This window comes from Quercus suber, unplaced genomic scaffold (genome assembly GCF_002906115.3).
Source record: "Quercus suber isolate HL8 unplaced genomic scaffold, Cork oak 2.0 scaffold_20, whole genome shotgun sequence".
Classification (NCBI taxonomy): domain Eukaryota; kingdom Viridiplantae; phylum Streptophyta; class Magnoliopsida; order Fagales; family Fagaceae; genus Quercus; species Quercus suber.
In genome coordinates, this window is record NW_027069485.1 from 1,752,046 (window position 1) to 1,767,636 (window position 15,591).

The 15,591-nt window shown below is 36.0% G+C and overlaps 2 protein-coding genes and 1 non-coding gene across 3 annotated transcripts; 2 read left to right on the forward strand and 1 right to left on the reverse strand.

Annotated features, from left to right (window-relative positions):
• The first annotated feature begins 103 nt into the window (after positions 1–103).
• Positions 104–6,358, forward strand: LOC111999916 (uncharacterized). The gene is made up of 3 exons (XM_024032022.2): positions 104–3,087; positions 5,189–5,499; positions 5,782–6,358. The coding sequence occupies exons 1-3, from the start codon at positions 749–751 to the stop codon at positions 6,150–6,152; spliced, it is 3,021 nt and encodes a 1,006-aa protein (XP_023887790.2). The 5' UTR covers positions 104–748; the 3' UTR covers positions 6,153–6,358.
• A 5,072-nt stretch (positions 6,359–11,430) lies between these two features.
• Positions 11,431–13,732, reverse strand: LOC112026640 (uncharacterized). Its single transcript, XR_010624702.1, has 3 exons — positions 13,436–13,732; positions 13,062–13,242; positions 11,431–12,341 (listed from the first exon to the last, which is right to left on the reverse strand). It is a non-coding gene; the product is annotated as an uncharacterized LOC112026640 (transcript).
• A 220-nt stretch (positions 13,733–13,952) lies between these two features.
• Positions 13,953–15,134, forward strand: LOC111988617 (F-box/kelch-repeat protein At1g57790). Its single transcript, XM_024020405.2, has one exon. The coding sequence runs from the start codon at positions 13,953–13,955 to the stop codon at positions 15,132–15,134; it is 1,182 nt and encodes a 393-aa protein (XP_023876173.2).
• Positions 15,135–15,591: the final 457 nt, after the last annotated feature.

The window sequence follows — 15,591 nt, forward strand, 5'->3', positions numbered from 1 at the left end:
AAGCAAAGGCAAAACAAAAACTATTTGAGAGTCCTATTGCAACATGGAATCACTCTCACTAGATACGCCCACACAAGCCCACTAGCCCAAAAATTCGTTAGTGCGCACAACACAAAGTAAGAAAGCAGATGAAAGAAAGAAGTAAACAAGTAACCACTGAAAAGAGAAACTTCTCTCTCCACGTTTCGCTAACCTTCTCTGCCTAAAAACTCTTCATATATACTTCCAATCCCACAAAATTTACCAAATTTCCTAAAACAAAAACACTCTCTCTCTCTCTCTCTCTCTCAGAAAATAGTAAAAAACAACAAAAGTACTTTCTGAATTCTCTGATATATATGAATTTGGAGAAAGAAACAGAAGCATCAAATTCAGTGGTGCACACAAAATATCAACGCCATGGATTCTCACTGCAAGGTTTGAAATTTCTCTGATTTTTCACTCTTTCTGACATGGATAATCAAAACCCAGAAAAGGGTTTTCTTTGTTTCGTCTCTGTTTGCAGTCTTTTGTGAGAGTTTTCTAGGGTTAGGGTTTCAGGCACAATCCTACTGTGCTTGAAACACTTTTCACTCTGTGTTTCTGGATTTGGGTATTTTTGTGTTTTTTCCATATAGAATTTGATCTTAAGCTTTGAATATAGTATAAATCTCAAATTGATAGAGAAAGAAAGAAAGAAAGAAAGAAAGAAAAAAATCAAAGCTTCTATATTACTTAGCAGTGTAATTTTGATTAGCAATAGCTAAGTATGCAATCACGAAGGCGTGAAGAATTTATAACACTATCTCCGGCTTCAAAGCTACGTGGTCAACACAGACTGGAAATGGGTTCTGACTACCCTTATAATGGCGCACGCCATGATGCGCTGGACCGGTCTCCACGCCGGGTGGCGTTGGATCGGTCTCCACGCGCCCGGCGGAGTATGAGTCCTCATAGGTTAGATGGGTCTAGACGGGTAGCGGGTGGGAGTCGAAGGAGTCGTTCGATTGAAAGGAGGGAGTATCATCAGTGGCATTTGAGTGGCAGTAATGGGGGTAGGGGTGATCAGATACGATCAAGGTCGCCTCCTTTTGAGCAAGTGAGGAAAAGGGCTCAGTTTGATGATGATGCTCTTGTTATGCGTAGGAATTATGTGCCTTCTATGGAGTTGAGGCGGGGATATGAGTTGTGTGATCATGCTGATTTTAAGGTTGATGATGATAACTTGAAGTCTAAACATGTTTTATTATATGAGCATAACAGTTCTAGAATCGGTAAAGAGAGAGACTTTAGTGAAAGCAGATTGGCAGCTGGTGGTGGACACGGGATGTTGGCTCAGAAATCAATGGCAATGGAAGATGGCATAGCACATGGATCATATCGGTTGACTCAGGATCTTGGTCCCACCTCAGATTATCGAGAAACTGATGGGCACCTATCATCTTCATCTCGAAGTATTGATATACGCCGGTTTGAGCATGAAAGACTTCAATATCAGGACACTATAGCTATGGATAAATTACCAATCATGGACTCCTATAAAGATGGAGAGAAACCCATGTTTCAATCGAGGGATATGCCATATCCCATTGTGTCAGCATCTCATTCCAAAGGTTTTGCAGGCACATCTCCCCTAGCTGATTTGTCAAGCTCCTCTTCACGGATGCTGAGGAGCGAGTTTTTGGGTTCTTATCGGGATGACATGCACCTGCCTCCTCCTTCAGGTGAATTTTCAAGGAGCAGTGGAAAACTTGCAGATCCATTAGGTTTTAATGCATATGAGGAAAGACCACTGATAGATTCTTCTGGAGAACCTGAAGCTGGACAAAGAAATCTGGCATATTACCAGAGAGGTGCATGTAGTCCCACCAGGGCTGAGTGTGAAGATTATCCATACCCAAAACTATATGGAATAGCAAATGATGACCGTGGATATCCATCTGATGACTTGTATAGAATGATGCCTCCACAAGTTCCGCTAGACTATGATCATGCACGAAGCGATTATGATCATAGAGATTTGCCAAGACCTAATATAATGCACCATGCTGTAAACAGAGTTGATAATATCACTGAGGATTCTTATCGAAATCCCCGAAAGGGTACTTTATTGGACCATTCTACTTTACACAAGCAGACAGTTTCAGAATACCTTGATACAAACAGAATGTCAAATGCATCAAATCAAGGTGGGGAATATTTGGGATCTAGACGTAGTCAAGCTGAGTTTGAAAGGAGACTGTCACCAGAATACGAAACTTCACATTTGGGTGCATCACAGGATCGTCAAATATTGCATATGAGAGCAGATTTTGGTTTTGGAAAAAATGCAGGTCCAAAGTTTCTGAAGGAGAGGCTGCAAAGCCCTCCAGTTTCTAAATATGATTTAGATGGTCATAGACATTCTGTAAGGATGCAGAGAATGGACGAACATGGCTTAAGCGAACCATCAGATAGGATGCTTAAAAGAAAATTCAGTTTCAAGGAAGAATTAAGTGGGCATGATTCTAGGAAAATCATGTCAAATAAATGGAATGCATCCAGAGGGCTTCAGGATCGATACGATAGTGGTGAAGAATGGATTGATGAAGATATGAGTGCTTTGTATTCATCTAATAGTGTGGGATTGGACCGTAATGAATACAGAAAGCCTAAGAGAATATATGATAGGCTAGAATATCGTCAAGATTTTGCATCTGATAATTGGGTATCATCTCAAGATTCTTTGTCACAGACACAAAGGCATTCAGTAGGATTGTATAAACGCGGTGGTCGATATACTAGGGCTCATCCAAGAACTGGTTTTCTGAGCTCACATAACTTGCACCATTTTGATAGAAGAAGTGGTCTTCAGAAACTGCAATCTAATGTTTGGAAAAGAAATGATGATTATCATGAGGATGAACAAGAGGATGATGGTGACCCTTCAGAAGATTGGGTAAATCCCTTAGAATCTGAGCCATCTGAGGACTCCAAGGAGTTTAAGCAACTGGTACAAGAAGCCTTCCTAAAGTACTGTAAAAAGTTGAATGTAAACCCAGCTGTTCGAAGAAGATACAAGGAGCAAGGAAAAGCTGGTAGTTTTTTCTGCATCGTATGTGGCAAAAGGTCTGTTTTCTTTTCCATTATTATCTTTCTAAAACTGGAACACCTGTTTTCATAATTTGATTCAGGAGTTTGCCAGTACTCTTGCCAATGCAGTCAAGTGAGTATGCACTAACCTTCAAGACTTTTCTAGTTTGGGATTTGCTTGGGATTTTAAGTTTTAACTTGGCTACTTGCAATTATAGAAACAAAAATTGTTTTATTATTTAGGTTTATGCATAGTGTTAGGAGATGGATGACTTAGTGGCATCAATTCCACATACTGGGGCATGAACCTTTGGTGAACATTACTTAGAAGTGACTTCACAATTCTAGCTCAAGTGCCTTTTGTTGTTCAATTATGGTGAAAATCATTAGATGATTTCTGCTGTCCATTTTTTTGTCCTTGATGTTTCATTGAGTAAAGGACTATGGAATAGGTCTAATATTTGGTGAAGACAATCTAGAGGGTGGGTTGCATGCACGCTCTCATTGTATGTGTATATATGTAACTACTACTAGTATGTAATGCTAAAGCCATTTTGGTATAGTTGTAAAGACAACTAAGTTGCAAGTGAGTGGGATATTGGTTTAGGTTTCACTATAGGCATATGTATGTTTTGTATACATATTGAGTTGAAATTCCAATTCAATAAACGCTTCTATGACTCTTTTTCCCTATCCCCTTTTCTTTATAATTTATTAATTAGGAAAATGGACCTTGTTTACATCCTTGATGTTAAACTAAGGTTTACATGATCAATGTCCCAGATATTATTTTAAACTAAAAAGAATGGGCATTTTTCTGTCTCCCTTTTTTTCTTTTTTTTGGGTTTGTGCGGTGGGGGGAGAGGGTATGTTTAAGTGGGGTTGGCATCACTTACTAGATGTTTTGGATGTAATAGTCATAGTCTTTTACAAATTCCCTCTAAGATGATTACTGGAGAAAATGAATGCATCAGTAGAAAAAGAATGGCCAAAAGCCTCTCTATATATGGATGTAGCTTCATGTGCAATATTTCTGGTTGCACAAATAATTATTTTATTATAAACTTCTAGAATATAAGCCCGACTACCTCCTCAAATTATCATGGCCTGCTCTCTAACATCGGTGGAATTTATGAGTCTTTGGAGAATATCAAGAAATTACTTTGAACATCAAGATCCAATGACATGTCTTAGCAAGCAGGGATTTTAATTAAATATGTTACATGTCTGTGGGTCAGTAAATATATTGACAAAGGCATACCCAAGCTCTTTCTGTATGTGGTGCTTACACAATCTCATGGAATTAATTGATTTTATGTATTAACTGGTGATCTTTCATCTGAAGCACACATGAAAAGAATATGATGTCAGATTATGTTCACATTAGCAATTATTATGCCACAGGAAAAACGGAAAATGTTCAAATTTCTTGTTGGCAGACTGGACAGGATAAGCTTAAAGTAAGCAGGTACAAATGGTCCAAACTGAAGTTGCCAACTGTCTGAAGTTTGTTTGTCCCATTATAAGCCATGAGACCTTGACTTCGTGAGAGTCTGAGAGACGCATTTCATGATTGACTATGATATAGTGTAGATTGTCATTTCTTTTAAAGGGAATCTCCGCTTAACACCATTGATTTGCTAAGGTGCAAGCTCCCTTGGTAGTGGGATTATTTGTTAATTGTCATCTACAAGTGTGTTAAAGAATTGGTTTAGTAACTTTTTTGTGCCACCCTCCTGCCTCAGCCCTGGTCTATCAGTTTCTGTAAGTGAAAGCTAATAAAGGGCTGGTTGGGGTTGGGAAAGATTTCTAGCTGCCTGAATCTATATCATTGTTAAGTTTAAATTTTAGTGGTTATGAAAGTGTAAACTTCAAGTTTCATTAGATGGTAATTGAATTCAGTTTTCATTTGATATATGTCCTATTCTCATTGTCTAATATGTAGCATTGTGTATTTTCTATTATATTCTTAAGCTCATAATAATTTTTGGAAATCTATGTAGAATAGGTAGTTTGAATGATCCACTGAAGTAGTATTTTACTATTGTTAGATTGGATACCACTAATTGACAGAAGTTAATTTGTTCAATCATGTTTCTGTTGAAACTGTTATAATTAACAATGCACATTGTTTCAGCTATTCAAAGGAGTTCTTGGATACTCAACGCCTGGTAACACATGCCTTCATGTCTCACAAGGTTGGGCTGAGATCACAGCACTTGGGTCTTCACAAAGCAATATGTGTTTTGTTAGGATGGAATACTGTTGTCCCACAAGACACAATAACATGGTCTCCTGAGGTCTTGCCCAATGCAGAAGCCTTCGCTCAGAAAGAGGATTTGATACTCTGGCCTCCTCTCATTGTCGTCCACAACATTTCTATGTCAGACAGTAATCCGCAAAAATGGAAGGTTGTTAAAGTCGAAGAGGTTGAGGCTTTTCTAAGAGGTAAGTGACTTTGTATGACCTGTTCTGTATAACACTATTGGTTGAAAATTAAATTTGAGTAGGCATAAAGCTATACTTGTTAGGAGTTTCTTCTAATCTTGATCACCACAACATAATGAGGACAAAATTTATTTTGTTTTAATGGCTTATGTTCATGATATGCAGTATTTGAATCAATCACAATATTCAGCTTGCCTGTGAATAGTGAAAATTGATCAAAAAATCAAAGAATTAAATACAATGCCATATACTGTATTATAATGGTTTGCCTTGTTATGGCAGAGAAAGGTTTTATAAGGGGAAGAATCAAAGTGTGCTTGGGGAGGCCCTCAGATAAAAGTGTTATGGTCATAAAGTTCTTGGGCACTTTCACTGGCCTAGGAGATGCAGAGAAGCTTCATCAGTATTTTGACGAAAATAAGCGCTGTAGAGTAGATTTTGAGAGAATAACATCCAACAATGGTAAAAGCAGCAAAAGCTGGGATGCAGGAAACCAAGGAGAAAAGGTAGAGGAACATATTCTGTATGGGTACATGGGTATCGCAGAGGACTTGGACAAAGTAGATTATAACACTAGAAAGTCATGTGTGATCAAGAGTAAGATGGAGATACAGGATCTGGCAAATGCTCCTCTTAGGCCTGATGAGAGGTAGCTGTCCATGAAAAACTTTATTATGGATGGTGCTATAATTTCGCGAATCATAGCAGGCTTTTTTTTTGTCAAAAAAAAAGGTTTATCTTAGTGGTTCAATACTTCTTGTGTAAACAGATGTTGCCTCTCTTTTTCTTTTTTTAATGAATGTAAACAGATATTGCCTTGGAACTTTGTTTCCGTTTTATAAATATGTTTTGCTTTTAATGATTAGGCTACATTGGACATGAAGAGCTTCATATGATACCATAAATTCAAATCGCTTTCACATAGATATAACTCTCTAGCTAGTAGCTACCAATGGTGATTCTCTTTTGATCCTGTCATGGTAGCTATTTGGTGTAATCATTATACATATTATTTCAAAATCACATAAACAAAATAGATTCCTGCAGATTTCTTTTATACAGATAGTTTCTTTTTTTGCTGAATTTTTATACAGATAGTTTCATTGACCTGATTTGTTGTCGATATACATCTATCCATCCACAAAGGTTGAAGAAATAGGGAGCATTTCAATCGGAATTTATTTGCTAACAACAAAGGAAATATATAGGCGGTGTCATCTGGAATTCTGGCTGGAGGTTAACGTAAGAAATACAAAGTCCATGCGGGGTCCATCTTAACGCATGGTCCAGACCTTAATATGAACGATTGTTGCGAGGAAAAAGTCAATCAATATTTGCCCTTCTATTGTCATATAAATATCACAGGGAATATATATATATATATAAGTGAAATGGATAAGAATTGCGAACCACGGGCGTTGTCTTTTTTCTTTTCTTTTTTTCAGCTAAAATCTGGATGTGTTTACTGTTTATATATTGTAATTTAGCTAAAAATCTTGTAACTTAACTAATACATTTTGGTGTTTTCAATAGAGATGCTTATTGTTCAAACCCCCTCCCATTGTAATTATATTATTATAAAAAATAAAAAATAAATGAAATTAAGAAATTTCGGTTAGGTTCAACATACCCCCACTCCTCCCAAAAACAAATTGGCTTCTTTATAAGGAATCACGATGTTGCGGGAGGAGGGGCTACCTAAAGAGGTGATAGAGATATGTGATTAAAAGTGTCTTCACGAGCAATGGTGTGACAAAGCCTTTGTTAAATTACCAATTGTCCCAAAAACTTAAGCTTTTGAGATATGGTAAATTTAATCATTTAACTAATACTTGTAACACTCCCCTTCACGTGTGGGCCGAAATTACCTTTTAATAGATGAGATCCAACACGTGGAAATTTAAATGGGAGGTAGAATAAATGAGACATTGATCGAATTCAGAATCTCATACTCTAATGCCATGTTATATTACTAATCAATATCAATATATATATAAAAGCAGAGACCATATGCGGGAGTGCATGAGGTCTTGCCAAGTGGCACTCTAATTTTGCTTCGTGCATTTTTTTTTTCTTTTTACCTCTTTCATTAAGTATTTTTACTATTATCCAAAAGTTCATATTAACTTATTTTACTGTTAGCTTATTAATGTCTCATTAATTTACTAAACTTACACCACACCTTTCTCTATTCTTCATGTCTTTTAGTACACCCACCATTTTAGTATTTTAAAAAAAGCAAAAAAATAATAATTAAGGACTAATAATAATAACTAACCAGATAAGGCCTTGAAGAAAGATAGAGAGACACAAAAATGTTGTGGATTGTTATATAAAATGCACTGTTTCACTATAAAGTATTTGGTGCACAATGTAAAGCCATATTCTACCATGGTTCAATTTTAAATCATCTATAAGACACATGCATACACATTTGTCCAAACCATGTCATAATGTCGCACTATCAATAAGGGGAAGACGATTAGAGAGTTGGACAAACTTTCATTTCATGGTATGAAATATGTGAACACAACACAAATTTGTTAATTTTCATGGTCCCGTTACTCTTTTGCATTTATTTTTGGTTTCATGATTTAAAAATAAATAAATAAATAAAAAATCATACCTTAAGAAGGGTACAAATATGCAATAAAGCTATTAAACTAATTTTTAATACCTTAAAATGTATATGTTTCTTTACTCTAATTTAGTTTACTTTTTCTTTATAGTACATATACACAATATTATCCAAAGCCATTTTACATAAAATATTACAAAATTATCCATGCATCGCACGGGTAACTTACTAGTTGTCCTAAAAGTTTAAACTTTTGAGATATGATAAATTTAATTATTTAACCAATACTTCTAATAGCCTTCAAGCTTGAGTTGAGGACGCTCAAAGATGGGTACTACTTTCATAGAAGTTGAACTTGACTCTCTGACCACTATTGATACTATTAAACCAAGCAAGATCATTAATATTTTTTTAAGACTTATTATAGATGAGTGTATGTGTCTAATAGGAATGTGAATAAAGTAGGTTTAATCATTTCTATAGAGAGGCTAATGGATGCACAGATGTCCTTGCTAATGTTAGGTGTACAAGTGTTAGTAAAGTTTCATATTGAATAATGATGAGGAAAATGAGTAGATAATATAACATAGTTGAGCTTATTCCCATTGGACTTAGGCATTTTAGGTTAAAGTGTGCTAATGTTGCGTATTTTGAAAAGTATGTAAAATAGGGAAAAAAAAAATAGAATTTTTATGCTAAAATATAAATGAATTTTTTTGTTAAAAAAAAAAAAAAACCAGATTTTTATGCGAAAATGTACATGAATTTTTGGGCCACAACAACAGCTACACGCAAATCAAAGCCCAAATGGGCCTATCTCAATAAGAATGGTCTTTGTCTCCCACTTGGGAGATCACAAGCCTTTTTTTTTTTTTTTTTTGAAACCAAGACGATAGAATTGCATTTATATGGTAAAGAAAATACATACAAGGGTGGGCCCATGGAGCAGCCCAAAGTAGAAATGGCTACAGTAAATTATAGAATCATAACGCATGCAAACACATTGAACCAAAACGTAGGAGCCTAGTCCTGTCCCTGTGTGTCCATGAACCTCTGATACTCTTCAAGCAGTCCACACGCCATGTCTGCTATCACCTTTGTAAGCCGTGATTTAGCACAATATTGGGTAATGATTTAGTCTTTTGGACCGACAGTAAGGCAATATGTTGAACCTAAAGTATACACGTTTTGTTGTGGTTAATAGTTTTAATTATGAGTTGTAATATATGAATTTTTGTTATGCATGAATAGTTATTTACATTGTCAGCAATAATTTTAGAACAATGACCTATTTGATCTACCTTTCATGGACTCCTCATTGTCATTGTTCATATTGGATCATAAGAATGAATTAGTGTTTTCAAAGACTACTGCCAGGGATACCATCTCCTTCTATTACAAGTTTTTAACAAAATGATGTGATAGTTTATGTGTTAATAACCTCTGGCAATTAAATTTTATTTTAAAAAATTAAATAAATAAAAAATCATATCACATTACAATCAATTAAAGAGCAATATACCATCAACATAATAACATCTGAAACAAATCAAAGGAAGAACACAAATTTGGACGGAAGGTTTAGGTAATTAAGTCTTGTTAGTGTTAAATCTATCTTGTTTAGTTGATTGGCTTTATTTTTTTAAACACAATAATGAAAATTTTCAATATCATATGACATATGACAATTAAATTATTAAATAGCTATGTTACCCTCTATGTAGCGGTCTGTCACATTAAATAGGGTTTTTTCAACGTCTTGGACACTCTATAGGCTTGTGACCTCCCAAGTGGGCGACAAGACCATTCTTATTGAGATACCTAAAGGCCCATTTGGGCTTTGATTTGCTTGTAGCTGTTGTGTGGGACCAAAAATNAAGACTACTGCTAGGGATACCATCTTCTTCTATTACAAGTTTTTAACAAAATGATGTGTAGTTATAGTGTTAATAACCTCTGGCAATTAAATTTTATTTTAAAAAATTAAATAAATAAAAAAATCATATCACCTTACAATCAATTAAAAAGCAATATACCATCAACAAATAACATCTGAAACAAATCAAAGGAAGAACACAAATTTGGAGGAAGTTTAGGTAATTAAGTCTTGTTAGTGTTAAATCTATCTTGTTTAGTTGATTGGCTTTATTTTTTTAAACACATAATGAAAATTTTCAATATCATATGACATATGACAATTAAATATATAAATAACTAGTTACCTCTTATGTAGCGCTGTCACATTAAATAGGTTTTCAAGTCTTGGACACTCAATCCCGACATATACCTGAGCATTTTCAAATTGCCCAAATCCACGTGTGATAGCATCAACTCTTTGCTAGCAAAATTGGTGGGGACAAACAAAGGAAGAAAGGAAGATCCACTGGATAAATTGGAAGAAACTTTGCACACAAAAAAAAGGAAGGGAATGGGTTTTCGTGACCTCCATTCTTTTAATTGGCAATGCTTTCCAAGCAAGCATGGAGACTAATCCATGACACAGACTCACTATTTTACAAGGTCTATAAGGCTCGATATTTTCCAAACAGCTCCTTCATGATGGCGAATGTAGGGAGCAATCCTTCCTTTGTTTGGAGAAGCCTTTTGGCAGCAAGGGATATAATCTTTAGAGGCTCAAAGTGCGGGTGGAAATGTGTAGAACAATTGGAGTGTACACCCATACATGGCTCACACACAAGCCAATACCACGAACAGAGGCAACGGTGGAGATGAGAGTTTTGTGAAACTCAAGACGAAGACAATCGGCAGTGGGACCGTGGGAAGCTTGATGCCATGTTCAGCCAGAGGACGAGGGAGGAAATTCTATCCATACCACTTGACCATTTGCAGTCCAAGACACGCTTGTATGGATTGAAAACGCGGCCCAAAAATTCTCGGTAAAAACTGCGTACCGAGTTGCTCTTCGCTCCAGTACGCAGTGTGGCGAAGCATTCTGGGCTCGGGAGGATGGGCCAACCTGGAACAAAGTATGGATCTGAAAAGTGCCGCCAAAGGTCAGGATTTCCTATGGAGAGCTGTTTCGAACTGTCTTCCAACTAGAGACAAGCTGCATCAACGCCGAGTGAATGTGGACACACGGTGCGAATTCTTGCCTTCATAATACTGAGACTGTGCACCACATCTTATGGGATGCCCCTTTGCTCAAAATGTGTGGCTCTGTTCAGAGGCCGAACCAAAAGTGCAGCAACGCTGTCACGATTTCTTCCTCTTTATTTCGGCAAATGCGAAGCACGCTCAGTCAGCAGGAATTGAGAAATGGGCAGTCACAGCATGGGCGATATGGCCGCGAGGAACAAGTTTTATTTCCAACACTACCCAAACTCTCCCAGTAGAACAAGGTAAAGACTTTGAAATACATAGACTTTCCAAGTCAAAGACGTAAAGAAGTCTCTGGCAGTACATTGTAAAGTAGATTGAGTTTGTTTTAATTCCCAACTCTGTTGCCAAAGAATACATGCAACCAGTATTATTATGCTCACTTAAGAAAATAGTTCGATCTCCTATACTCTTCACTTTCACCCACCTCTTCTCTTCAAAATCCATTCGGAAGACAAAGAATCCATAGACCTCTTCCATGCGAAATCCAAAAAACATCATGTGAACTAGAAAGAGTTCACCACAAGATTCAATAAGAAAACCATCAAATCTTGGAAGGTCCAATGGTGATGGCCAAGGAAGTTCCTCCATTATAAGTCGTGTAAACTGGATTGTTCGACCCACAAATTCGGCTGTATACAGAGCATGTTTTGATCCCAAACAATAGATTGTTTTTCCAACCATTGCAAAGTTCTTTAGTTTAAAATCTTCAGCAAATATAACAAACTGTTTGTTAAATTCAAGGTCACCCTTCTGACAAACCAAAAGAGAGTTTTCCAATCTATTGAAGAACAAGATATGACATTCAGGATCACTTGGAGACGATGATAGAATGCAGCCTCTGTAATCAATGGATTCCAATGATGGGAGCGGAGCCTTTTCTAAAGAGATGGGATTCCAAAGATAACAATCCATTGAATCAGGATCAACCAAAACCAACCATCCATGAGAACAAGCATATATTAGTTTGTTGCACATCTCAGGAATATTTTTTGTCTGATAATGATTTTTTGATACGTCAAAGAAAGTTTGCCTCTGTCCTTGCTTAACATCAAGGATTACAAGCCAAGGATACAATCGAGAAGCTGTGACAGGATAGGAATGCATATTTTGTTTCTCTACTTTTGCTACTTCCATTTTGTTTGTGCTGTCAGCAATTAAAATCACATTTAGTATATGAGATACAAAATATAATAAACCACATTAATTTAGTATATGGGATACAAAATATAAATCAACTAAGCCACTACGGTCACATTACAAAGCACAACTAAAGTTTGGTATCTCGTAGTTTATAATGACTTATTTGTTAAATGTGAGACATAAAGATAAAATTTAAAATAACACACACAAAAACTAGAACTTCGGCCACCAATGTCAATCAAACCCAAAAATTAAGAGAGTAAAGGATCCCAAATAATTGCAAATATGAAAAGGGAATATGTTAAAGTTAATGGAGAAAAAATATTGTAAAGAGCGCAAAAGCAAGAAAAAGAGAGAGATAACACAAAAAATACATGAGGCCCAACAACCTAGGAATGTGTAAAACCCTAAACGGTTATATTGTTTATATGATGAAGTGCATAAAACACATAAAAACCTAACGGTGTTTAAATGGAACGAAGGTTTATTAAAAGCACCGATTATGGAGGCAGAAAGTATTGTTAAGTAAGATTTGTTCTAGCCAGAACACAAAATCAGTGCGCTAGTTATCAATCTAAGGCATGATTAGAATCAGGTATCATAAATCAAATTCAATATATATATATATATATATTTGGAACCAAAATAAGCAAACAGAGATGATAAAGTGTTAAAGAACATAAATTCATTAGAGTTCAAAGCAAATACAAAAATAGATCAAAACCTGGATCCGAGGGAAGTCCTTGAACGAGGAAGAGCAAACTCAGGCAGAACAAAAATATGCAAATCATGGCGATCAAGCACTTCTCTTCCTTGACCAGCGGTCTCAACCTTAACTGATTCTCCGTGGTCTCTATCTCCATGTTTAATGTCCGTTGGCTCGCATAAATGCACATTCTTTCACCCTGCGTACCAAAAGCACGATGCATGTGAGATCGACATTCCAGAATTATTGGATGCATGTATTCGCTTCTCAAAGTATGGTTGGTTGCTCTTGACTGGATTTGGTTATGACAATTTTAGTGTCTTTTTCTTCAATCCTTTCACAAAGGAAAAAGTAGAATTCCCTAAATACACAAATAGAGAATCATTCATTACCATGAGTTTTTCTTCTCCGCCTACTTCTTCTGAATGTTTTGTTATCGGAATTTGTGGGTGGGATGATTTTGGCTTCATTAAACGTGGAGAAAAACGTTGGACTTCCCATACAATTATTGAAAGGCCAGCATTTACGCCATCAACGTATTGCAATCCAATCTTACACAAAGGATTGTGCTATTGTTTGGGTGAGAATGGAGGATTAGGAGTATTTGATCCAAACGACAACCCAAGTAACTGGATTATTTATCATAATGATAAAATTCCCCTTATTCAAGAAAAGCTTGATTCAGTTCATCGAAGTTACTTGGTGGAAATTTTTTTTTTTTTTTTGTCAAAATATTTTGTGTTCAAATTATTTTTATTTGAGAAACTCTTTACTTTGTGATAGTATATGAATTCGTTTTCTATAATTGTACTTTCAATTGAGAAACCTTTACAAGGGTGATATTGTTTCTCTATCCAATATATAGCCTTTACGTAAAGAAGGAAGAAATCGGCGGGAGTGGAACTGCACATGGCCAAACAAATTGTTAGATATTCTACCGAAGATCAAGAAAATAAAAAGGGATTACATAGATCCTGGTCTCATCTTCCACCTGAGCTTCTATGTTTAGTTTCCTCATATCTTTTAGCTGGGGACTTTACAACCTTTCGTGTTATATGCAAATCATGGCGATCAAGCACTTCTCTTCCTCGACCAGCGGTCTCAACCTTAACTGATTCTCCATGGTCTCTATCTCCATGTTTAATGTCCGTTGGCTCGCATAAATGCACATTCTTTCACCCTGCGTACCAAAAGCACGATGCATGTGAGATCGACATTCCAGAATTATTGGATGCACGTATTCGCTTCTCAAAGTATGGTTGGTTGCTCTTGACTGGATTTGGTTATGACAATTTTAGTGCCTTTTTCTTCAATCCTTTCACAAAGGAAAAAGTAGAACTCCCTAACTACACAGATAGAGAAGCATTCAGTACCATGAGTTTTTCTTCTCCGCCTACTTCTTCTGACTGTTTTGTTATTGGAATTTGTGGGTGGGATGATTTTGGCTTCATTAGACGTGGAGAAAAACATTGGACTTCCCATACAATTATTAAAAGGCCAGAATTTACACCATCATCATATTGCAATCCAATCTTACACAAAGGATTGTGCTATTGTTTGGGCGAGAATGGAGGATTAGGAGTATTTGATCCAAACGACAACCCAAGTAACTGGATTATTTATCATAATGATAAAATTCCCCTTATTCAAGAAAAGCTTGATTCAGTTCATCGAAGTTACTTGGTGGAAGGTGATGAAGGGAAGCTTTTAGCAATATTCATGGTTGAGGAGGGTGACACTAAGACACCAATTCATGTTTTTGAACTACCTAAGTTACAAGTAAATAAAACCATGATGAAACCTCGCAAGATTGTCTGTCGTATTGTGAGAAGTTTGGGAAATAGAATCCTATATATCAGTCTCGGAGGGTCTTTCTTAGAACCTGTTGTGCCAAGAGGATTGGGTAACAGGATTTACTTGCCAATTTTCAAGGACAAGAAAAACATTTTCTACTCTCTCAATACTGGCAAGTATCATTTCATATTCGATGATTATTCTGCCAAAAACATTCATAATGTAGAGGAACCGAGAAATTGCTGTTGGATTCAGGGCGGGCCAAAACTGACTTTAAACAAAGACTTTGAATGGTGATTAAGAGACTTCCTCTCTCTTGCGCTAGAGATTTATAATTGATTATAGAGAATTAATAGACTGAAATGTACTAGTGTTGCTTTTCTTTTTTCCTTCCATGTTGTTTTAACCCAAGTTCTTTTAGTTATCGAAATGATTTCTCTTATTTGGAGTTTTGGACAAAATCTATAGTGATTACTGTTAAGGTGTTGACTTTTGATTTTATCAATATATTCTTAAAGTGATATTTCTTGCCTGGATAAAAATGTGTTTTGTACCGACTTTGTACAAATTATTAAACTTTACAGAAAATTCATCACCGAAAAAAAAAAAAAAACATTTGACAGATTAGATTTTGATAACAAAACCAGACTTTTGAATGTTAATTTTAAGTAACTGTGCAATAAGCAGTGAATACTTACTTCTTATGACCACAACTCAATTTAACACACACAAACTTCTGTATACAAGGACTTGA

Bases quoted from the DNA above. Each gene is read 5' to 3' on its own strand.
- LOC111999916 (XM_024032022.2), top strand. From the start codon at position 749: ATGCAATCACGAAGGCGTGAAGAATTTATAACACTATCTCCGGCTTCA. The intron at 3,088-5,188 runs GTCTGTTTTCTT...ACATTGTTTCAG, and splicing joins TGCATCGTATGTGGCAAAAG to CTATTCAAAGGAGTTCTTGG. The intron at 5,500-5,781 runs GTAAGTGACTTT...TTGTTATGGCAG, and splicing joins GGTTGAGGCTTTTCTAAGAG to AGAAAGGTTTTATAAGGGGA.
- LOC111988617 (XM_024020405.2), top strand. From the start codon at position 13,953: ATGGCCAAACAAATTGTTAGATATTCTACCGAAGATCAAGAAAATAAA.